General features: G+C 41.0%; 1 protein-coding gene across 4 annotated transcripts in view; it reads left to right on the forward strand.

Annotated features, from left to right (window-relative positions):
• Nucleotides 1-25,329, forward strand: part of TBC1D30 (TBC1 domain family member 30) — a 94,123-nt gene that overhangs the window by 39,591 nt on the left and 29,203 nt on the right. For 2 of the 4 annotated variants that reach the window (XM_082351238.1, XM_082351239.1), the window contains exons 1-5: nt 5,194-7,300; nt 11,892-11,953; nt 12,482-12,547; nt 15,157-15,282; nt 17,525-17,710. In XM_082351238.1, the coding sequence (XP_082207364.1) occupies nt 7,117-7,300; nt 11,892-11,953; nt 12,482-12,547; nt 15,157-15,282; nt 17,525-17,710 (624 nt within the window). In that variant the 5' untranslated portion in view covers nt 5,194-7,116. Of the gene's footprint in view, nt 1-5,193; nt 7,301-11,891; nt 11,954-12,481; nt 12,548-15,156; nt 15,283-17,524; nt 17,711-25,329 lie in introns of those variants that run through there. The other 2 variants (XM_082351236.1, XM_082351237.1) reach the window with 1 other exon arrangement.

Genomic DNA, 25,329 nt, shown 5'->3' on the forward strand with positions numbered 1-25,329 from the left:
ATTTTGCATAGTATTTTAAATGAACCTTTCACACTGTCCTATCACTACCTACTTTGTCTGTCCCTTAGTAAACTATAAGCTTCTTGAGGGTAGAGAACATACTGAATTCATAATTTTATTCCCCACAGGCCATAGCACAATGCCTTTCCCACAGCAGTTGAGGAATAAATGTTTATTTCACTAATGAATGAATGAATAAAAGAAATAGGAAGATGTCTTACATGGGCAACATAAACCTGCCTCAAGTGGTGTTGAATCAGTTTCAGTTATTCTGAAGCAAGAAAATACTTCCTAGAAAATAGAAAATCTTGGGTTAGCTATGCATCTGAAGTTACATGGACCTGGATGCAGGGTTTTACATATATTTCCACTATGGTACTGTGAAATGGGACTTCACTCCAGCTAGGAATTAAATTTTTATATTAGATAAGTTTTGAATTTGAAACTTTCTGGCCTGTAAATAAAACCGGTTATTCTTAAAATACTTCGTCCAAAATATTTGAGTGTGCTTGGGGGGAATGTTAAGAGTGGTTTTGGTTTTGAAAATATCTGATTAAAATGAATGGTCCTGAGAAAGCATAAGCAGGGACTATTGGGAGGTAGAAGACGGTGCTGAGTGTGATTTGGTGTTGGAATGTCAAAGCTTCTCGGTTCCACGCTGGACAGAATCCTTTCTCTGTGATAAACAAAATACAAAAGCTACACCTGATTGTCTTCAAGGATGCCTGTATTTAAGTAGAGAAAGAGGTTTTTATGACTAAAAAGGGAAACCATACAAAAAGAAAACAAAATGTCCCATGTACATCATGTGATGTGTCAGATAATTGTAAGGTTTTTCCTTTCCCCTTGGTTTCTTCCTGCTGTCCCGCTTCTGTGTCTTTCATGCGGGAAAGTGGTTATGATGCTTATCTCCATGAGCTCAGAGTTGTGTGGGCTCCGTCCTGGACAGTGAGTTGAAGGAACTGCTTATTAGGGTCCTACTCTTTTATTTATTTATTTATTTATTTATTTATTTATTTATTTATTTATTTAGGCTGTGTTGGGTCTTCGTTTCTGTGCGAGGGCTTCCTCTAGTTGCGGCAAGCGGGAGCCACTCTTCATCGCGGTGCGCGGGCCTCTCACTGTTGTGGCCTCTTTTGTTGCAGAGCACGGGCTCCAGACGCACAGGCTCAGTAGTTGTGGCTCACGGGCCTAGTTGCTCCGCAGCATGTGGGATCTTCCCGGACCAGGGCTCGAACCCGTGTCCCCTGCATTAGCAGGCAGATTCTCAACCACTGCGCCACCAGGGAAACCCAAGGCCCTACTCTTAAGTAGTTCTGAGGAGAGTGTTAGCTTCTTATGTGACTGATCAGTTTACCATCCCTTTAGGAGATATTACTTTTCCTATTTAGGAGTTGCTCACAGACCTTCAGAAATTGTGGGGAGAGCAGAGAGGAGAAGAGTGACTTTTATGCCACCAGACCACCACCCTTTCCATTAGCACAAGTGCAAAGATGTACCATCTCCTGCCCGATGGGAGACAGTGCTGGGCCTGATGTCCGGTACAATCTCTTCTGACCCTTTGAGACTTGTGGGTTGGAGCACAGCTGCCAGGGGCCTCTGAAGCCGTGAGGATGAGTTCCAGGCTCACATTCTCAGAGCAGACCAGCTCCCTGTGTTTTCTCTCTCTTTGCTTCAGGTTTCCGGAGCTTTTTCTCTTGGTAACTGTCACCACTGTCTCTGTTCAGTCCCTGAAGATAAACACATAGGCCCTTTGTATTTTAACATTTTACTGTTAAACGAAAGTAACATCATTAGGAAACCACAGGAATCCCAAACCTGATTCCCTTCTGGAAGCCCCGTGGGACATAGCTTTTATTTATGTTGGACTTGTTTTTTCTTCTGGCTTGTCCCCTTTCTCCATAAAGGAATAGTTTGCTCTCAAGAAAGCCTCACTGCCGGCACGTAAGCCTGAAGATGCAGGGGTAGCTGAATGATCCCTACTTCCTTGTTTTGGCCTGGGAGCTTAGATCTCTGGGGATGTACCATGGGTATTGGACTCTCTGAGACATTCAGAGTATTTCCTCAAAGCACTCATTTTCTTTAGCAAGCCAGTAACAGATTCTCATCCGATGTGAAGTTTTCCTTTTTCCCAAATTCAGCTTAAATCATAACTGCTCTGGACCATGCCAAGGTACGATTTGCCCAAATGTGAATTCATTGATATTATTTGATTAGTAAAAATCACTCAGTGAAGAGTGATGGGAAGTTGGCTTTGGCTGGAAATCTCACCAGCTGAGATCCTCAAGCAGAGCTCATGCTGGCATTGTTTCCTCTGCAGGTTGACTTCAGATGACATCTTTTGCTTTTGGAAAACAATATTCCAGACACAAATAAGAAACTATGAGTCATACAATAAATATAATGCTAGGCTTGTGCCATGGCTGTTTTTAGAACATTGTATTTTAGTGCTTAATTATCTGTTTGCTACAAAAGTTGGCAGTCTTGGCTTTCCTCTCCAATGTAAACAAAATAATATTACTTAATTCCTTCGTTATGTATTGCTTTAATAGTAGAAACTCTTAAATTTTTTTTTTGTGAGTTTCAACTTCTATGTAGTTTAGAATGGGAAGTTTTCAAGAAAGCTTTTTTTTTTTTTAAGTCAGTTTTTCCTTGTAATAAATCTGAGTGAAATAGAATTTTTATCTTGAAAGTAAACAAGCCCCTGTCACTAATAGTAAGAAGAATGCTGTAACTGAAGAATTTCAGAGACAGGCCTTTTTGTCAGCCAAGACACATCTGGGTGGGTTGGCAATCTAGGGTCTACACTTCAGCTTTGGCAGCCCAGAAGTTTGATTTCTTCAGCTCACTGAGAGTTGAGCAAACTCAGGGATATTGACCACTGTTAACTGGTCAGTGTGTCCTCTCCTCAGTGGCAAAGTCTCTATGGGAAGCCAAATGACAATCAAAAGTTTGCTTGGTGAGCAGGGAGTCTGAGCCAAAGGGTGTGGGATGGTCTGAGTGGTGGATGTCAGCCAGCCCTGTACGTCCTCCTTTCTACTCAGTGTTGGGCTACATCCTTTGGGCTCAGTGTTGTAAAGCAGAGCCCATTGCTCCTCCTCTTGACTGGCGAGGCTGTCTTTCCTGCTGGCCCACTGCTAAAACTGAGCATGAACAGCCTTTCTTGTTAAACGAGAACATGAACCCTCTATGGTTTGAGGAGAGCTCTGGAAGATGATACTGTGCATGCACTTACCACCTTGGCCTGGATTTTCCCTCTCCTTCCAGTTTTCTTCCTTTAACTATGGGTGTTCATCACCATCTTCACCCAGGGTCCTGTGTGGTCCTCTAAAAAACTGTCCAAAGCCAAACATCAGATATCTTTCAATTATCGTTCTCAGGCCAGAGCAGTCAAGGGACATCTTATTAAAATTAAGAGAAAGCTGAAGGAGAACAAACATGTACTGAAACTATAAGCATCAGGCTGAATAAGCGTAGATTTCTGTACCTGAGATTGGTGTGCAATGTTGGGAAATCTAAGCCAAACAGTTCATCACGACCAGGTTCAACAATGATTTTATCTTCTAAAGTGATGAGGCAGACTACTGCCTGTTTCAAGGCATCTTTATCTCAGTCAGGTGGGCATAACTGAATAGCTTCTCTATCCCTATCAGCTGGCTTTACTTTTGCAGATGACAAATGTCATGTCAACAGATTTTTATATGTGAAATGTATATTTCATGCTTAGTGTTATATCATTTCTGACATTGTCCTCAAATTCTGAGGGCAATTCACAAAGTCCAGAATGTGCTGATTACAGAATAAGTGTGCCAGAGTCATGTGAAGGACTTCTTTTTTAGTTCTTTCAGAATATTATTAGAAATGCATTTTTTAAAAAGTTAATACTTTCAATCAATAGCAGCCATTGTTTTTAAAAATTTATTTATTTATTTATATGTAAGTATAGTTGATTTACAATGTTGTATTAGTTTCTGGTGTACAGCAAAGTAATTCAGTTATATATATATACATATTCTTTTTCATATTCTTTTCTATTATGGTTTATTACAGGATATTGATTATAGTTCCCTGTGCTATACGGTAGGACCTTATTGTTTATCTGTTTTATATATAATAGTTTGTATCTGCTAATCCCAAACTCCTAATTTATCCCTCCCCCACCTCCTTTTCCCTTTGGTAACCGTAAGTTTACTTTCTATGTCTGTGAGTCTGTTTCTGTTTCATAAATAAGTTCATAAGTTCATTTGTGTCATGTTTTAGGTTCCGCATATAAGTGATATCATATGGTATTTGTCTTTCTCTTTCTGACTTACTTCACTTAGTATGATAATCTGTAGGTCCATCCATGTTGCTGCAAATGGCAAAAATTTCATTCTTTTTTATGGGTGAATAGTATTCCATTGTATATATGTCACATCTTCTTTATCCATTCATCTGTCGATTAGCAGTCCATTGTTTTTGATGCTCAAAGTGTTCCATCTTTGGCCAATAGTATCCTATTTGTGTGGCTCTCATGTCTTTTTGACATGACCCCATTAGTCTTGGAGCACTTCCTTCCTTCCTGAATTCATCAAGATATTTCAGGCTCATCTTGTACTTTTTCCCAGATTTGGAATCAGTTGCACCTCAAAGGAGCCCTGGTTCCTTTTAGGGGGGAATGGTTTTTTTTTTTTTTTAATTAATTAATTAATTTATTTATTTTTGGCTGTGTTGGGTCTGCGTTTCTGTGTGAGGGCTTTCTCTAGTTGTGGCAAGCGGGGGCCACTCTTCATTGTGGTACACGGGCCTCTCACTATCGCGGCCTCTCTTGTTGCGGAGCACAGGCTCCAGACGCGCAGGCTCAGTAGTTGTGGCTCACGGGCCTAGTTGCTCCGCGGCATGTGGGATCTTCCCAGACCAGGGCTCGAACCCGTGTCCCCTGCATTGGCAGGCAGATTCTCAACCACTGCGCCACCAGGGAAGCCCGGGAATGGTTTTTAGAGACGACATCCTGAGTGCTGGGGGTGTTCACTGCTTCTGGGTTGTCCTTAGTTCTAAACCTATTCAGTGGCTTTATATGTATTTTTGAAAAGAAAAAAGATGAGTTCATGCTATTATTTCCATTTAAAATATACTATTGCAGGATTAAAAAAACTTAATTTCTTTGGTTGCACACTTGTATTTTCTGTTACACTGAAAACATCTTGATTTCTTTTGACATTAACATATTTATTTATTTTTTCATGAAGAAAACATGTAGACTTTAATATTTGAGTAAGAAATTCACAGAAAATATCATATAACTGCTTAGTTAACATACCAAAAAAAGTTCAACTGTACTACTAATAAAAAATGCCAATAAAAACAACAAAATGACAGTTCTCTTTATCAAAGCAGCAAGTGTTTAAATGATAATACTGAGAGCTGTTGAAAATGGAGGATGAAAAGGTGTCAATCAGAGACTAAACTGGTACAATCCTTTAAGATTTAGTTTAGCAATGTATGTCATATAGATGATTATGCCTTTAGGTCCAATAACCCCACTGTGGAAATTCATTTTAGGTGTTCAAAAATCTAGTAAAGCTTAGTCAACAAAGATATCCATCACAACATTACTTGGTGAAACATTTAAAATCACCCCAAATTAGCAGACTGATTATGATGTTAACATAATTATTTAGGTTATCCTATAGTGTACATAAGAATTAAGAAATAACACTAATATTATTAATAACAGTAATGCTACTGAATGACATTTAAGATTTCTTTGCAGCTCTTTTTGCCCTTGGAGTCTATACCACCATTGATATCCAGGCGTAACACTACACTCTAAAACAACTTACTCATTTTTTCTGTGTTCTTATGCCATCAACAGGATTTCTAGTTAGGTTCATTTGTTTCCATTCATTTTCAAATTTTAGGGTTTTCTTTTTGCTTGATTTATTAATATTATTAATATAAGATGTTATTCCAGAGTCAAAACTACATAAGGCACATCTAGAGAAATCTGTTTTCTATTCCTCTCTCTTCTACTACACTGTTACCTTCCACATAAATACTTTTTAGTTTTTTTTAATCCATCTGGTGTTCCTTCTCTAAATATTAGCATATAAAAATATCTTTGTATTTCCCTCCACATCCTTTCCTTTCTTATGACTTATTCATCATTATGATTAATATCCATTGGTGAATGTCGTAATGTCGTAGTTTAAGAATGATTAAAAAAAAAAAAGTAATTATCACTAACCGTTCTGCCTACTGAAGTCTCTGGCTGGAGAGACGGGGGAAGCACTTAAAAAAAAAAAAACTCTGCTTTTAATGGAACACTTTTATCTTGAAGTCTACTCTTCCAAAAGAAACAACCATTATTATAATAATAATTATAGATTTAATATACAAAGTATATATTAATAGTAATATATAATAATAATAATTTTAACGTGCTTCCTATGCCTCTCTAAGATGCCAAGAAAAAGAGTTTAACACAATTTGGGATGAAGCTGGTGCTTCACCTTCCACCAACGTTCCCGCCGCGCTGCTAGATTCTTCCTGCGGTCTGTTGACCGACTCTTGCAAGGCTGCTCCGATGAGGTGGGCAATTGCATCTCGCTGGCGTTCTGGACCTGAGACTCGCTCCGTTTGGTGCCCCCTCCTGCACCTTCCAGATCTTGGGAGAAGCACGGAAATCTCTGTCACTGCTTCTGGTCCCCGGGCGTAGTTGCTCAGCCGCCGCTCCCGGGCTCCGGGTCTCTGCGGCTCCCCAGCGCAGGTGCCGCGAGCTGGCGGGGCGCTCGGGAGCTAAGGCAGCCCCGCCTGCGCACGGTGATGCCGGGATTGGGGGCGGGAGCGTTGCCTCCGTCTCCGCGCGCTCGCTCGCTCCCGCCCTCCTCCCCGCCCCAAGTCCTCTCCTGCCTCAGCCTTGCAGGCTCCGCACTGCAGATCTCTGCCGGCCGCCCCGCGCTTGGCGGCTCCCGCGGTGCTCCGCAGGATCCCTTGACCGCCGAGCACTCTTGCTGCTTTCGAGAGACCCTCGACTAACCGGTCTGGCCGAGCCCCACGCGCGCGAAGCCGCTCCCCCGGCGGGACAGCGAGGACCCAGGCGGACGGCGGCCGCACGGGAGCCCAGGGCGCTCTCGGATGCGGCAGGACAAGCTGACCGGCTCCCTTAGGCGCGGAGGGAGATGCCTGAAGCGGCAGGGCGGCGGCGGCGGCGGCGGCAGTGGCGGCGGCGGCGGCGTGGGCACCATCCTGAGCAATGTGCTCAAGAAGCGCAGCTGCATTTCCCGGACCGCGCCCCGGCTGCTCTGCACCCTGGAGCCGGGTGAGGACCCGGGGCGGCAGATGGGGCACTGGAAAGTAGCTTGGCGACCCCGGAGCTGGTGCCTCTGCCTCAGCCGAACTCCGCGTAGGCCGGGGAACACCCGCCGGCCGCCCGGTGCTGGGTACTGCGGCTGGGCGCAGGCGGGGCTGGGTCGGCCTGGGAGGGAAGAGCGCGGACCGAGGCCTGGGCGGGGGTAGCGGCCTCCCACGGCGCGGAGGACCGGCTGCTGCCGCCGGCTGCCCGCGCGCCCCCATCCCACGGCCTGCTTGCGGTCCAGCCCTGCTTGTGCCGGGAGCTGCTGGCGAGCGATGCGCTCGGTCTTCTCCGAGTGGTGGGAAAGTGTTGGCGGCTACCCGGGCTATCAGAGGCCGAGCAACCAGTTGTGCTTCGGACCCACAAGAAGCCACACCTTGAAAGAGGTGTGTGAGGCGGAGAAAGGCACAGGTCTGATGCTTGGCGTCAGAGGAGGAGGCAGTGACCGCGAAGGAAAAAATCGGGTGCATTTTCTTGAGGGTCCCTGCTTCGTGAGTGCCGGGATCGTCTCACCTGGAGCCTCTAATTTGTGTGTCCGGGTGGAGAGCGGGCAGGAAACACTCCTGCAAAGTAGAGGTTCTTTCTGTAGGTAAAGACTCAGAGTTCGCCTGGCTGTGCTAGGCTAGGCCCTTTCTGCGGTCAGCCTGTGTTTACACATCCCTGCTTCTCCAGGCTGCATAACTCCGCGCCTGCTCCACCACCCGGCATCCCTCCGCAGGGTTTTATGAGCCCGGCCCTGGCACGCGGGCCCCTGGGCATAAGGCTTTCTGGCTAGGGGTGGCCGCAGAGGGAGCCGGCTGTACTCGTACCCGTGCGTAGCGCACACTTGTCCCCGGAGTGGCACCAGCTGGCTTCCAGGTGGGTTTGTCCTCCCCCAACGCCGCCCCATCCCGCCTCCCAGCGCCTTTGGAGACCTTCTGTCCTGAGGCTGCAGGGGAGAATCTGTCGAGGCACTGAGCCCCAAAGGGTGGAACACGTCGCTGCCTTTCCGAACCTCGTGGTTTCTTTGTTTTTCTCCCCAAGGAAGTGTCTAGTTGCAGAGACTGTAGTAGTTATTCACTGTCTTCCTTTAGCCTTAAAAAAAGAAACCTCCTTCCCACGTTAAAAGTGTTTTGTATTTCTGAATCCGGAACAGCCAGTGATTACCAGATGAAACATAAACCTTCTCCCCTCCCTTATTCAATTAGAAGAAAAGAGGTGGAAATGACCTGATTTCAGCTTTTGCCTGCAGGCAGCGAATGATCAATTCCAGTTAAATCCTGTGACTCATTTTTGATAGAAAATAGTTGTGATTTTGACTAACCCCAGCCAGGTTTCAGCTCGGCAAGGCGATCGGCATCGTGCCCAGCAGGTACTTCTGAAAAAGGCAAGGGAGCATATTCGGTCATACATGCAAGGAATCCGAGGCTTTTAGGTCGGTTGAAATAGGAGCGTGGGACCGAATTTCCTGGTCTTTGTTATAATAAAGCAAGCGTCATGACTATACGCTCCTCCATTCAGCACCCTGTGTCTGGACAGCAACCTCACAAAGAGGTCCGTTTTATCGTGTCTTAAATCATGCGCGCCAGCTGGAGGCACTCTTGTGGTCTTTGTATCATTGCGCTGCACTGAGGCAGGACTTAATTTAAACCATCTCAGAGAATTGGGAATCCGTCGGGGTACTTAATGTACCTTCGAAGAAGAAAATCTTACCTATCTAGGCAGAGTATGGTTTTGGCCCTGAAGCTCTGAAGAGAATTATCAGGGCATTGATTGGATGCCTGGTATTCTGTATCACACACAGCTTGACTTTAGAAATCTAGGACCCAACTCATGTGTACACAGTATTCTTCTAGGACTCCAAGAAGGACATCTTCATACTGTCACGGGCTTGGGCAAGTCAGACACATCTCTTTTCAGCTTCTTGACTCCATATATGTTTTTTTTTTTTTTTTGTGGAGCTTTTTTTTTTTTTTTTAAACATCTTTATTGAAGTATAATTGCCTTACAATGGTGTGTTAGCTTCTGCTTTATAACAAAGTTAATCAATTATACATATACAATATGTTCCCATATCTCTTCCCTCTTGCATCTCCCTCCCTCCCACCCTCCCCATCCCACCCCTCTAGGTGGTCACAAAGCACCGAGCTGATCTCCCTGTCCTATGTGGCTGCTTCCCACTAGCTATCTATTTTACATTTGGTAGTGTATATATGTCCATGACACTCTCTCACCCTGTCACATCTCACCCCACCCCCTCCCCATATCCTCAAGTCCATTCTCTAGTAGGTCTGTCTTTATTCCCGTCTTGCCACTAGGTTCTTCATGGCTTTTTTTCCCCTTAGATTCCGTATATATGTGTTAGCATACTGTATTTGTTTTTCTCTTTCTGACTTACTTCACTCTGTATGACAGACTCTAACTCCATCCACCTCATTACAAATACCTCCATTTCATTTCTTTTTATGGCTGAGTAATATTCCATTGTATATATGTGCCACATCTTCTTTATCCATTCATCTGTCGATGGACATTTAGGTTGCTTCCATGTCCTGGCTATTGTAAATAGAGCTGCAATGAACATTTTGGTACATGACTCTTTTTGAACTATGGTTTTCTCAGGGTATATGCCCAGTAGTGGGATTGCTGGATCGTATGGTAGTTCTATTTGTAGTTTTTTAAGGAACCTCCATACTGTTCTCCATAGTGGCTGTATCAATTTACATTCCCACCAACAGTGCAAGAGAGTTCCCTTTCCTCCACAGCCTCTCCAGCATTTATTGTTTCTAGATTTTTTGATGATGGCTATTCTGACCGGTGTGAGATGATATCTCATTGTAGTTTTGATTTGCATTTCTCTAATGATTAATGATGTTGAGCATTCTTTCATGTGTCTATCCATATATGTTTTTTAAAAGACACCTGCATAGCACAGGGAGATCAGCTTGGTGCTTTGTGACCACCTAGAGGGGTGGGATAGGGAGGGAGGGTGGGATGGAGGGAGACGCAAGAGGGAAGAGATATGAGGATATATGTATATGTATAGCTGATTCACTTTGTTATGAAGCAGAAACTAACACACCATTGTAACGCAGTTATACTCCAATAAAGATGTTAAAAAAAATTGTCATGGAATTTCACCTCAATAATAAAAAAGCCTAATGTGAATATAGCGTATAATCTTTATATATTCTCCTATTTATTTACTTCTATTTCATAGATTTGGGATTTGAGTCAAAGAAGTTTATCTAAAGTTGTAGATAACTTGGAATTAGAGTTCAGTTATATTTTTAGCTTGGAGTCTATAATTAAACGTATAAACTTACCTTTAATGAATAAGTCTATCATGACAGAATTTAAAAATACACGAAAATCGCTAAATAGTCTTGTTAAAGTGGATTATTCCACAAGTGGGAAGACAGTGACATTATTTTTATAACTTTTGATATTTCACTGACATTTCTTTAATAGACTTAGTCCATGCAAGTGTCCTAGAAAACAAATTCTGTAAGTAGAGAATTCTCTTCCTAAGTTTCATAAATATTAATTATGCTGTGCTAAGTGATTTACAGTTAATTATTGCAACAACTAACTGAGATAGATGTTATCCTCATTTTAAGGATAAAGAATTGAGACTGAGACAGGTTAAATAATTTGTTTGACTCTAGGAACCAAAGGTGAATTAAAGTGTGCATGACTCCAAGCCTGTGGTGTCATTTTTTTGTTTTTGCACTACTCCAGACAGCGGTGGAACCACCATTCTGTGTGATAAGCTTCATTCTACTACCATAGGACATTTTTCTATCTTAAAAATCAGTATTCTTTTTCTTTTAACAAAATTGACTACGATTTAGTAAAAATAAATGTTTTAAAAATTTTATGATGACTCAGTAGAATCATGTTAATTTTTACTTTTATTTTATTTTTTTTTAAAGTTAAGATTCTTTTTATTTATTTATTTATTTATTTATTTATTATTTATTTATTTATGGCTGTGTTGGGTCCCTGTTTCTGTGCGAGGGCTTTCTCCAGCTGTGGCAAGCGGGGGCCACTCTTCATCGCGGTGCGCGGGCCTCTCACTATCGCGGCACAGGCTCCAGATACGCAGGCTCAGTAATTGTGGCTCACGGGCCTAGTTGCTCCGCGGCATGTGGGATCTTCCCAGACCAGGGCTCGAACCCGTGTCCCCTGCATTGGCAGGCAGACTCTCAACCACTGCGCCACCAGGGAAGCCCCCTCTTTTTTTTTTTTAAATTTATTTATTTATTTATTTTTGGGTGTGTTGCGTCTTCGTTTCTGCGCGAGGGCTTTCTCCAGTTGTGGCAAGCGGGGGCCACTCTTCATCGCGGCCTCTCTCGTTGCGGAGCACAGGCTTCAGATGCGCTGGCTCAGCAATTGTGGCTCACGGGGCCAGTCGCTCCGCGGCATGTGGGATCTTCCCAGACCAGGGCTCGAACCCGTGTCCCCTGCATTGGCAGGCGGACTCTCAACCACAGTGCCACCAGGGAAGACCTACTTTTATTTTTGATGTGACGTATTTTTTCCCCAAATAACAGTTATTTATGTATTTTTCTTTTAGGAGTTGACACAAAGTTGAAGTTCACCCTTGAGCCATCTTTAGGTCAAAATGGTTTTCAGCAGGTAATTTTATTTTTGGTTTTGAAAATACCTTTATTTTGGGGTACCTACAGGATACACTGAGGTATATTCTCAAAGTGGGAAAATTAACATGTGCTTGGATATGCCTAAGAAGATGAGTCAGTTTTAAAAATTACAGATAAAATAACTTGTGAAGCTATAAGTGACTTGGATTTATACTTGCAGTGAAAAATTTTGCACTTTCTTTTAATGGTTCAAGTGTGAAAAAAAATTTAAAAACCAAATGCTGCTATTCCGAATCTGTAATACATGTTTTGATTTCAGAGTTCCCAGCCTTTGTGTGTGTACTGCAGTTGGATCACGGGTGTGTTAAGGGTACCTAAGTGGGGGACCTTGGGGCAGTCACAGCCCTTAGACCAGTCATATCTGGCTGAAAGAAGCTCTGAATGTTTACCCCTGTGTTCTGTATAAATTTTATCATGGTCTACGAACGTCAAGAAGGGGACAAGTTGAAAAGTGCTTAACCAGATCAATATTATCACTTTGACAGCGTTTCTTCTTTGTTTCTAGTGGTATGATGCGCTCAAAGCAGTTGCCAGACTATCAACAGGAATACCAAAGGAATGGAGGAGAAAGGTGAGGAGGATTTGTATGGCTAAAATACAAAAGGACCATCACTTTGTCCCTCTTTAAAGTGTCTGGAATGTCAAAAAGGATATTCTAGATTTAGTAATTTGAAATCTGTCTCTCTTCATTATTCATTAATTCAGTAAGTATTTAATGATTATCTATTCTATGCCAGGTACTGTTCTGCCGGGTACTGGGGATACAGCAGTGGAAAAAAAAAAAAACAGCAGGCCAAAATTTTTGTCCTCATGGAGTTTACAATGCATATAATATAAAGTATTTCAGATGATGCTGAGTGCCATGCATAAAAATAAAGCAGAGAAAGGAATAAGGAGAGAGGGGAATGGAGGTAAGGAGGTAGCATTTTAAATGGCAAGGTGACATTTGAATAGGGCCCTTAAAGAGGTGAGCCATTGGCCACGTAGCTACCTGGTGGGAGAGTACTCCAAACAGGAAGCACCCTCAGGTGAGAGCATCACTGAGGAGTATGCAAGCAAAAGCAAGAGGCCAGGGTGGCTGAAGCACAGTGAATAAAAGGGAAAGCAATGGGGGTAGGGTCATAGAGGTAATGTGATGACCTTAGGGGAATGGCAGATCATATAGGACCTTACGGGTCATAGTAGGTCTTCTGCCCAGTGTGAGATGAGAAGCATTGGGAAGTTTTGAGGAGGAGAATAACATGATATGACTTATATTTTAAATGGACCACTCTGGCTACTAACTTGAGAATATGAAGGACAAGGGCAGCAGCGGGGAGACCAGTAGGAGGCTTGAGATAATTCAGGCAAGAGGTGGTTCAGGGTTGTGGTAGTGGAGATGGAGAGAAGGGGTCAGATTCTAGATATATTTTGAAGGCTGAGTTGACTTGAATTCCTACTGGATTGAATAAAAAGTGTAAGAGGGATAGCAATGACTTCAAGATTGACCTGAGCTACTGGAAGGGTAGAGTTACTGCTTTCCCAGAGAGGGGACAAGCAGGTGTGTGTGTTTGTGTGTATGTCTGTATAGTTGGGGTGGCGGTGGATTAGACAGTTGGTTTTGGATATGTTAAGGTTGAGATGCCTATTAGATGTTTAAGTTGAAGATGTCAAGTGAGCTTTTTTTTTTTTTAACATCTTTATTGGAGTATAATTGCTTTACAATGGTGTGTTAGTTTCTGCTTTATAACAAAGTGAATCAGTTATACATATACATATGTTCCCATATCTCTTCCCTCTTGCATCTCCCTCCCTCAAGTGAGCATTTTGACATATGATCCTGATGCTTAAGAGAGAAGTATGGCTGGAGATATTAATCAGTGTTATTCCTGCTAAATTATGTTCAAATACCAAAACTTGAATTGCCATCTTATTAATTCATAAACGTAGTCTTTTTTTCCTTTTTTAAAAAATTTTATTGAAGTATAGTTGATTTACAATGTTGTGTTAATTTCTGCTGTACAGCAGAGGGATTCAGTTATACATATATATACATTCTTTTTCATATTCTTTTCCATTATGCTTTATCACAGAATATTGAATATAGTTCCCTGTGCTATACAGTAGGACCTTGTTGTTTATCCATTCTATATATAATAGCTTGCATCTACTAATCCCAAACTCCTAATCTATCCTTCCCCCACCCCCTTCCTTTTTGACAACCACAATTCCCATTCCTTTTTTTAAATTTAATTTTTATTATATATTGGGGTATAGTTGATTTACAATGCTGTGTTAGCTTCAGGTGTACAGCAAAGTGATTCAGTTATACATATACATATAGCCATTCCATTTCAGATTCTCTTCCCATATAGGTCACCACAGAATATTGAGTAGAGTTCCTTGTGCTATACAGTAGGTCCTTATTGATTATCTATTTTATATATAGTAGTGTGTATATGTTAATCCCAAACTCCTAATTTATCTCCCCACCCCACATTTCCCCTTTGGTAACCGTAAGTTTGTTTTCGAAGTCTGTGAGTCTCTTTCTGTTTTGTAAATAAGTTCATTTGTATTATAAACCAGGTCTTAATACTCCCAGAATTTGAAAATTTTGGTTCCTCAAAATGCACATTAGAAATGGCATTATGAAACAGCTTTTCCAGATAAGGTAATGAAAGGAGTAAAAATATCCAGTGATTCCTTTAAAAAAGTTATTCATTATAGGAACCCATCTGCCAGTTTTTTGTGTGTGTGAGAGAAGGATGATTTAAAGGCAGAGGCCACTTTATGGTAAAAACAGGCCCATTCTCCACGGATGACCAGGGAGCTCTTGCCCAAGCATAGAGCGCCATCCAGAGCCAAGTATAACAAGCTCATAAGCTAATTTAGCTATTCCAATGAACTGAAATAAAATTTGAAACGTTTTTATTTTCTTAACAATATCCCTAATGGCTGGATCATTGCTTGGTACATAGTAGGAACTCAACAAATATTAATTGAAAGAATAAATGAAAGCCCCTAATTGGTACAGTTTAGTACAGCAAACTTTTCAGTGAGATTCTTAGAGATTTCTACATGTAGGCTATATCTGTTCTAGTAACAGCTCTCATTTTCGTATTGGATGCAATCATTATTTCCTGATAAAGAAAGATGAAGTTATGTATTTTACTTTAGCATTCTTTTTTATTAATATTTTAGGTTTGGTTGACCTTGGCAGACCATTATTTGCACAGTATAGCCATTGATTGGGACAAAACCATGCGCTTCACTTTCAATGAGAGGAGTAATCCTGATGATGACTCGATGGGAATTCAGATAGTCAAGGTAATGCCCCTAAGTTTGGCTTATTGTCCTAACTTAGAAGAAAGATTCTAAGAGCCAGATATTTCCTGGACAGAGGATCAAGCCTTATGGATTGAATGTCCATGTATTTCCTGCTTCCTAATTTCATTAGTTAACAGCTTTTTAATGGGGAACTTGATGATGCCTTGTCCTCATAAATTTGTGTGTTGCTAGTAAGAAGAAAACGTTTCCATTCGTATTCAACGTATTTATTTTGCTCACATGATAGGAAATTGAAATTCCTTTTTTCTTTAGCATGGGTCAGTGCTTTTAACTGGATTTTAATGTAAAAGTCACTGAGAAATTTAAAGTTAAATCTATTTCATATTAGAATAATTGGGCACTTATTAGGATTTTGGTAATTTCTTAACTGTCATTTTATGAAGATAGTTAGATTGACTGATGGGTTTACTTTAAACCAGATGGTCAAATGCTCAAGCCAGCTGTGGTTCACCTACCTGGATTATTACAGTTGATTAGAGCCTGGCACTGAAAGCCAAGGATGCTGATTTGATTTAATCCCATTATTATTCTCTTACATAAGCCTCTAGCACATGCTTTTTATTTTATATGAGTACATTACGTGTGATGCTAAACTGAGGTTTTAAAAGGAAAGTTGTTTCATCTAAATTTCGGTCACCAGAAGTTGGCTAATGTTTTGGCAGATTTGAAGATATTTTTTTCAGGAGGAGGTACTAACTAAAAGGAGCTATTTTCTCATCTAACTTGGTCTGTTTCAAGCATATAATATAAAAAAGGAACTTTTATATTGTATGCTTGAAAAGCCTTTGCATTATCCACGTTTGAGCTGTGTATTTGGAATTTAGGTATATGTTTCCCAGAGATGAAGTATTCCATATTTGAAATATTTTCTTTCTATTTAAGTTGTGAATTAAGGCAATGCACATTTTGTAACAATCATGTTATTAAGAGAATTTTTTTTTTCTCATTGAAATGAATGATATGTCAGTAAAATGACTTCAGCTCCTGAAAATCATAGTCTCTGTTTGGTAATTAAATTATAGATATTGCCCTCATTAAATTTTTTTTTTAAAATAAAGAATTTTATTTATTTATTTATTTATTTATGGCTGTGTTGGGTCTTCGTTTCTGTGCAAGGGCTTTCTCTAATTGCGGCAAGTGGGGGCCACTCTTCATCGCAGTGCGCAGGCCTCTCACTATCGCGGCCTCTCTTGTTGCGGAGCACAGGCTCCAGACGCGCAGGCTCAGTAATTGTGGCTCACGGGCCCAGTTGCTCCGCGGCATGTGGGATCTTCCCAGACCAGGGCACGAACCCGTGTCCCCTGCATTGGCAGGCAGATTCTCAACCACTGCGCCACCAGGGAAGCCCCTGCCCTCATTAAATATTAAAGCACAGTAAATGTTTCTGCCTCTTTTATACAAATTTATAAAACAGCTTGGAGAGAATGATTTTTCTGTCTCTTTACAGTACCGGTTACATTTTTTAAGAAATTAATTAATTAATTAATTTATGGCTGTGTTGGGTCTTCGTTTCTGTGCGAGGGCTTTCTCTAGTTGGCGGCAAGTGGGGACCACTCTTCATCGCGGTGCACGGGCCTCTCACTATCGCGGCCTCTCTTGCTGCGGAGCATAGCCTCCAGACGCGCAGGCTCAGTAGGTGTGGCTCACGGGCCTAGTCGCTCCATGGCATGTGGGATCTTCCCAGACCAGGGCTCGAACCCGTGTCCCCTGCATTGGCAGGCAGATTCTCAACGACTGCACCGCCAGGGAAGCCCCTATATTTTTTTATTCTTTTCATTTTGCTCCTTAATACTATTTGGAGTTTTGATAGCTAAATATTATATAATTTTTTGTAGAAAGAAATAATGTTATCATCTATCATACATGTGTTAAAATGACTTGTTATTTGAGATGTATGATTAAAATAAACTGTCAATTTATTTGGAATTATAATGCAATATCAATTCTGAGTCCCTTTTTGTGTTAACTCTGGAAATACTTGTGGTAGAAAGTTTGCCTGACTGAAATTCCTCTTGAAAATGCCTCAGCATATTAGAAAACTAAAAAAAAAAAAAAAAGTTTTGGTCCATGTGTTTAAGTTGCATATACATTTTTGAAAACTAAAATCCATGTTGATAACTCTGACTCTACTTAATGCTGAGGCAGAGAAAAAGCTAAAGTTTTTTTTTTTTAGAGAGCTTAAGGAGGTATTTTAAAAAACGTTGTTTCCCTCTCATTTTAGGATCTTCACCGCACAGGCTGCAGTTCTTACTGTGGCCAGGAGGCTGAGCAGGACAGGGTTGTGTTGAAGCGGGTTCTGCTGGCCTACGCCCGATGGAACAAGAATGTCGGGTATTGCCAAGGCTTTAACATCCTGGCTGCACTAATTCTGGAAGTGGTGGAAGGCAACGAAGGCGATGCTCTGAAAGTGAGTATCAGGCTCTGAAGACGGCAACTAAAATTCTTCAGAGAGGGAAATACTGGAGCTATAATTTCTCTTCCCTGGTGCTCCACCTCCTTCCAGGGTACTGACTACACCTTTCTTATTATCCATGATACCATTTCTCCCAGGTTAAAGCCTAGTCACATGACAGACTTATGCAGCTGCCAAATTTGAGGAGAATGATTATGTTTTTAGTCTCACTTATGAGACATCATATTTTTTTAATTGTATTTTATTTTATTTTATTCTTTTAACATCTTTATTGGAGTCTAATTGCTTTACAATGGTGTGTTAGTTTCTGCTGTATAACAAAGTAAATCAGCTATACATATACATATATCCCCATATCTCCTCCCTCTTGCATCTCCCTCCCACCCTCCCTATCCCACCCCTCTAGGTGGTCACAGAGCACCGAGCTGATCTCCCTGTGCTATGCGGCTGCTTCCCACTAGCTATCTTTTTTACATTTGGTAGTGTATATATGTCCATGCCACTCTCTCACTTTGTCCCACCTCACCCTTCCCCCTCCCCGTGTCCTCAAGTCCATTCTCTACGTCTGCGTCTTTATTCCTTTCCTGCCCCTAGGTTCTTCAGAACCATTTTTTTTTAAATTCCATGTATATGTGTTAGCATACGGTATTTGTTTATCTCTTTCTGACTTACTTCACTCTGTATGACAGAGTCTAGGTCCATCCACCTCACTACAAATAACTCAATTTCGTTTCTTTTTAGAGACATCATATTTAAAGCAAGCTAAATACTAACTGTATTGATTATCCAGTGATGCATAACAAATTAATTGCTTCAAACAGCCAATGTGTATTACCTCACAGTTTCTTTGAGTCAGGAATCTGGGTGCAGCTTAGCTGGCTCAGAGTCACATCATTGTGGCATTCAAACTCTCAGCTGGGGCTTTAGTCTCATCTGAAGGCTCGATTGAGTAGGGAGAGCATGCACTTTCAAGTTCATTCATGTGGTTGTTGGTAGGATTTCATTCATCATAGATTGTTGGACTGAGAGCCTCAGTTTTTCTGCTGGCTGTTGTTCTTTGCTATGTGGGCCTCTCCATTGTACAACGTGGTGGCTGGCGTCCCTCAGAGTGAACGAGAGAGTAAAAGAGAATGAGCAAGTCAGAAGAGATTACATTACAGATCTGTAGCCTAATGTCAGAGGTGACATTCCATCATTTTTGTGATCTTTTTTTTTTTTTTAACATCTTTATTGGAGTATAATTGCTTTACAATGGTGTGTTAGTTTCTGCTTTATAACAAAGTGAATCGGCTATACATATGCATATATCCCCATATCTCCTCCCTCTTGCGTCTCCCTCCCACCCACATTTTATTTATTTATTTATTTATAAATTTATTTATTTATTTATTTTGGCTGTGTTGGGTTTTTTTTTTTAACATTTTTATAGGAGTATAATTGCTTTACAATGGTGTGTTAGTTCCTGCTTTATAACAAAGTGAATCAGTTATACATATACATATAGCCCCATATCTCTTCCCTCTTGTGTCTCCCTCCCTCCCACCCTCCCTATCCCACCCTTCTAGCTGGTCACAAAGCACTGAGCTGATCTCCCTGTGCTATGCGACTGCTTCCCACTAGCGATCTATTTTACATTTGGTAGTGTATATATGTCCATATATACACTACCACCCTCTCACTTTGTCCCAGCATACTCTTCCCCCTCCCCATGTCCTCAAGTCCATTCTCTAGTAGGCCTGCGTCTTTATTCCCATCTTGCCCCTAGGTTCTTCATGACCATTTTATTTTGTTGTTTTTTTTTTTAGATTCCATATATATGGGTTATTTGTTTTTCTCTTTCTGACTTACTTCACTCTGTATGACAGAGTCTAGGTCCATCCACCTCACTACAAATAACTCAATTTCGTTTCTTTTTATGGCTGAGTAATATTCCATTGTATATATGTGCCACATATTTATCCATTCATCTGCTGATGGACACTTAGGTTGCTTCCAAGTCCTGGCTATTGTAAATAGAGCTGCAATGAACATTGTGGTATATGACTCTTTTTGAATTATCGTTTTCTCAGGGTATATGCCCAGTAATGGGATTGCTGGGTCATATGGTAGTTCTATTTTTAGTTTTTTAAGGAACCTCCGCACTGTTCTCCATAGTGGCTGTATCAATTTACATTCCCACCAACAGTGCAAGAGGGTTCCCTTTTCTCCACTAGTTGCTTGTAGTAATCTCTCATGATCCTTTGTATTTCTGCAGTGTCAGTTGTTACCTCTCCTTTTTCATTTCTAACTGTATTGATTTGAGTCTTCTCCCTTTTTTTCTTGATGAGTCTGGCTAATGGTTTATCAGTTTTGTTTATCTTCTCAAAGAACCAGCCTTTAGTTTTATTGATGTTTGCTATCGTTTCCTTCATTTCTTTTTCATTTATTTCTGATCTGATCTTTATGATTTCTTTCCTTCTGCTAACTTTGAGGTTTTTTTGTTCTTCTTTCTCTAATTGCTTTAGGTGTAAGGTTAGGTTGTTTATTTGAGATGTTTCTTGTTTCTTAAGGTAGGATTGTATTGCTATAAACTTCCCTCTTAGAACTGCTTTTGCTGCATCCCATAGGTTTTGGGTTGTTGTGTTTTCATTGTCATTTGTTTCTAGGTGTTTTTGATTTCCTCTTTGATTTCTTCAGTGATCTCTTGGTTATTAAGTAGTGTATTGTTTAGCCTCCATGTGTTTGTATTTTTTTACAGATTTTTTCCTGTAATTGATATCTAGTCTCATAGTGTTGTGGTCAGAAAAGATGCTTGATACGATTTCAATTTTCTTAAATTTACCAAGGCTTGATTTGTGACCCAAGATATGATCTATCCTGGAGAATGTTCCATGAGCACTTGAGAAGAAAGGGTATTCTGTTGTTTTTGGATGGAATGTCCTATAAATATCAGTTAAGTCCATCTTGTTTAATGTATCATTTGAAGCTTGTGTTTCCTTATTTATTTTCATTTTGGATGATCTGTCCATTGGTGAAAGTGGGGTGTTAAAGTCCCCTACTGTGATTGTGTTACTGTTGATTTCCCCTTTTATGGCTGTTAGTATATGTTTTATTTATTAGAAGCCAGTCACTAGGTCCAGCTCATATTCAAGGGGAAGGGCATATACAAGGGTGTGACGACCATGAGGTGTAGATCCTGAGAGGTCACGCTGTAAACTGCCTTATTTGTTATGCTTAATTCTGGTTGGATCTTGTTAATAGGTTGCTTTCACATCTGGGGCAAGGTATGAATGAGGTAGGCTGAGAGTGAATGTCTGTGATGGAAGGTGTTTGCGTGGAGAAAGGTTATGAAAGTGAATTATGTTTCTTATCTTTTAATCTTTGATGTCTAGGGCCTTTTTTAGTAAAAAAATTCTGGAAACACTTTGAGATGGTTCGCTAGCAAGTTAAACTTATAGGTCTGAATGTGACTCAGTGAGTCACCACAAATAGTCTTTATGAGAAATGAAGCATTTCAGATGTAGAGGATGGCCACTGCCTTATTTGCTTGGCGTAGTATGGGGTTGCTTATTCATATTTGAACGCTGAAGCTGTTTTTGATTGCAGTGTTGTGTGATGGATGGGATGAATACTTAGTCTTTGTATTCAAGATCGCCCCCTCCTCCCAATTCTGTGTTTGATTGCGGCAAATAACTTAGTGATATTCTCAATCACTCACTTAATGTCATATGGAAAAATAAACACATTTTCCTCCTGGTTTTATATACATCGTGGTGAAATTAATTATAAATCCAGCATGACATGATCTAAATCTGTATTCACCCTCTCGATTTTTCCATTCATGTATTTAAGGAAACAGCTTTGAAGGTACTTGTTCATCAAATAGGCAGGGGTGAAGGGGAGGAGGCAGTGACAAATCAAATACGTGAGTTTAAAACATTTTTTATTAAGAAGCAATTTTGTTTATTCAGCCTATCAGCTTTAGTCAGTTTTTTTTTTCTGGTATAATTTGCATGACTATGGAATGAGAACTGTCCAGTTGAAATGTTGAAATAAATAATTCGGGTTAGAGAGTGAGGTGAAGAGGTTTGAGGAAGGGGATATAAATGCCAATCAAATCACAAAATCTCAGTGATATTTGAGAAACCAAAAATTCACATAAAAAGATGGATTATTCAAAGCTGAGAAACTGAATATTTATATTTCTGCCTCTAAGAAAATGAACTCTGTGGAATGAAATGACATCATCATCATTTAGGAATCTTGTGGTTAGACATTTAATATGCAGAGGAAAGTTGGGTTTATGAAGACACTTCCGATGCTAAGGGAAATATTGGATGTCAGTGTTTTTCCAGCAGCTCTTTTGGCCTCTGCAAGTTGTAGTTATTTGGGAAATTAATAGTTTATCAGAGTAGGTAAACCATTTTCCCTGCTTTTTTGGCGTTTACTGTTTTTTCTTAGTAACTGTTTTTTTTTTAAAATTAATTAATTTATTTAATTTATTTATTTTTGTCTGCGGTGGGTCTTTGTTGCTGCACGCAGGCTTTCTCTAGGTGTGGCGAGCAGGGGCTGCTCTTCGTTGCGGTGCGCGGGCTTCTCATTGCGGTGGCTTCTCTTGTTGCGGAGCACGGGCTCTAGGCACGTGGGGTTCAGTAGTTGTGGCTCGCGAGCTCTAGAGCGCAGGCTCGGTAGTTGTGGCACACGGGCTTCATTGCTCCGCAGCATGTGGGATCTTCCCGGACCAGGGCTCGAACCCATGTTCCCTGCATTGGCAGATGGATTCTTAACCACTGCGCCACCAGGGAAGCCCAACTGTTTTGTTTTTAACTATTTGTTAAAAATTTGAAGCTTCCCCATTATTTTTTTAATACTTCATTTTTAAGAGCAGTTTTAGATTCATAGCAAAATTGAGAGGAAAGTACAGAGATTTTCCATATACCCCTTGGCGCCCCCCCTGCCCCCCCCCGCCACACGACAGCCTCCTCCATTATCAGTATCACTCACTAGAGGGGTACATTTGTTAAAATCAGTGAACCTACATTGACACTTCATAATCACCTAAAGTCCACAACTTACATTAGGGTTCACCCTTCGTGTTTTACATGCTACGGGTTTGGACAAATGTATAATGACACGTAGTCATCATTAGAATGTCATAAGGGTATTTTCACTGCCATAAAAATGCTCTGTTTTCTTCATTCCCCGCCCCCCCCCCCCACTAATCTTTTTACTACTTCCATAGTTTTGCCTTTTCCAGAATATCTTATTGTTGGAATCATACAGTATGTTGCCTCTTCAGATTGGCTTCTTTCATTTAGCAATATGCATTTATGGTCTCTCCATGTCTCTTCATGGCTTGATAGCTGAATTCTTTTTAGTAATGAATAATATTCCATTGTCTGGACCTACTGGAGGACATCTTGGTTGCTTCCAAGTTTTGGCAATTATGAATAAAGCTGCTATAAAAATCCACTTGTAGGTTTTTGTGTGGACATAAATTTTCACCTCCTTTGAGTAAATACCAAGGAGTGCAACTGCTGGATTGTATGGTAGGAGTATGTTTAGTTTTGTAAAAAAAAAAAACTCATCAAACTGTCTTCCAAAGTGACTCTACCATTTTGCATTCCTACCAGCAAAGTCTGAGAGTTCTTGTTGCTCCACATCCTTGCCAGCATTTGGTATTGTCAGCATTCCAGATTTTGGCCATTGTAATAAGTGTGTAGTGGTATCTCACTGTTGTTTTAATTTGAATTTCTCTGATGACTATGATGTGGAACATCTTTTCATAGCTTATTTACCATCTGTATATCTTCTTTGGGTGTCTGTTAAGGTCTTTGGTCCATTTTTAAATCAGGTTGTTTGTTTTCTTATTGTTGAGTTTTAAGAATTGTTGTGTATTTTGGGTGACAGTCCTTTTTTCAGATCTGTCTTTTCAGGTATTTTCTCCCAGTCTGTGGCTTTTCTTCTAATCCTCTTGACAGTGTCTTTTACAGAGCAGAAGGTTTAAATTTTAATGAAGTCTAGCCTACCAAGTATTTCTTTCATGGATTGTGCCTTTGGTATTGTATCTAAAAAGTCATTTCCCTACTCAAGGTCATCTAGGCTCTGTTATCTCCTAGGAGTTTTACGGTATTGCGTTTTAGATCATAGGTCTATGATCCCTTTTGAGTTACTTTTTGTGGAGAGAGTAGGGTTGTTCCAGCACCATTTGTTGAAGAGACTGTCTGTTCTATTGCCATTATGTATCCTATTTTTTTTTAAAGATCTAATGTTTGGTCTTTGGAATACAGTAGTAGGTGAAGTAACATAGCTGACACAGTACATAGCTGGCTCTTATGTCTTATGTCAGATTTTGAGATGCGTTTGGACAGAGAATTTCATTGTGTCACAAGAATTACTGTGATAATCGAAATTCTTTTTCTTGTTTTCATGTAATTTTGAGGGATTGTAATCGCTTCATAAAAACTTATAAATTCATTAAAAAATCTTTCTTGGTATTATATAGCTTATTCTAGATGAAAAGTGCAGTAATAGACTGTTACCTTTAAACTTTGCCTTCAGATCCCATAAATCTTCTCCTTACCTGTAGAGTGCGAGGTCCCTGACAGTGCCCTCTGCTCTGCTGACAATCTGCTCTCCCCTTCGCTGGCCTGGGCCCTCCAGGACTTCCTCCCTCCACACAGGCTGAACGTACTGCTTTTACTGCTAAGCTCCTATTTCCAGGGTGATGCTGCATTTACCTGGTAAATTCTGACCCTGTGTAAGAAGGCTAAGGCGGTTCCCTGGGCCTGTTCACTCCTATAGTAAAGGCCGCGGGGGGCCTTCTTGAGAGTATGTCCCCAGTCTTACTGACTTAGTCAAAACTATGACCCTAGGGCTTCCCTGGTGGCACAGTGGTTAAGAATCCGCCTGCCAATGCAGGGGACATGGGTTTGAGCCCTGGTCTGGGAGGATCCCACATGCCACAGAGCAACTAAGCCTGTGCACCACAACTACTGAGCCTGCGCTCCAGAGCCCGTGAGCCACAACTACTGAGCCCGTGTGCCACAACTACTGAAGCCCGTGCACCTAGAGCCCGTGCTCCGCAACAAGAGAAGCCACCGCAATGAGAAGCCTGTGCATCTCAATGAACAGTAGCCCTTGCTTGCTGCAACTAGAGAAAGCCTGCGTGCAGCAGCGAAGACCCAACACAGCCAAAAATAAATAAATAAAATAAAATAAATAAATTTATAAAAAACAAAACAAAACAACTATGACCCTAAAAGTAGAAGTTACAAGCCAAGGATGAGGGGAAAATGGGCCCTTGGCAGGTCTGGGAGAAAATTTTTTTTTTTGGAAAATAATGTTTTGTGATATGCTGAAAATCAAAATATGAGACAGCTACTTCTCCACCAATGTATAGGACCCACTATGATTTTGTTCTTTTATTTTTAAAATTAATTTATTTTTGGCTGCATTGGGTCTTCGTTGCTGCGCACAGGCTTTCTCTAGTTGCGGCGAGCAGAGGCTACTCCTTGTTGTGGTGCGCAGGCTTCTCATTGCAGTGGCTTCTCTTGTGGCGGAGCACGGGCTTTAGGTGGCGGGCTTTAGCAGTTGTGGCACACGGGCTCAGTAGTTGTGGCTCGCAGGCTCTA

Source organism: Balaenoptera borealis (genome assembly GCF_965194805.1).
Source record: "Balaenoptera borealis genome assembly, chromosome: 13".
NCBI lineage: Eukaryota > Metazoa > Chordata > Mammalia > Artiodactyla > Balaenopteridae > Balaenoptera > Balaenoptera borealis.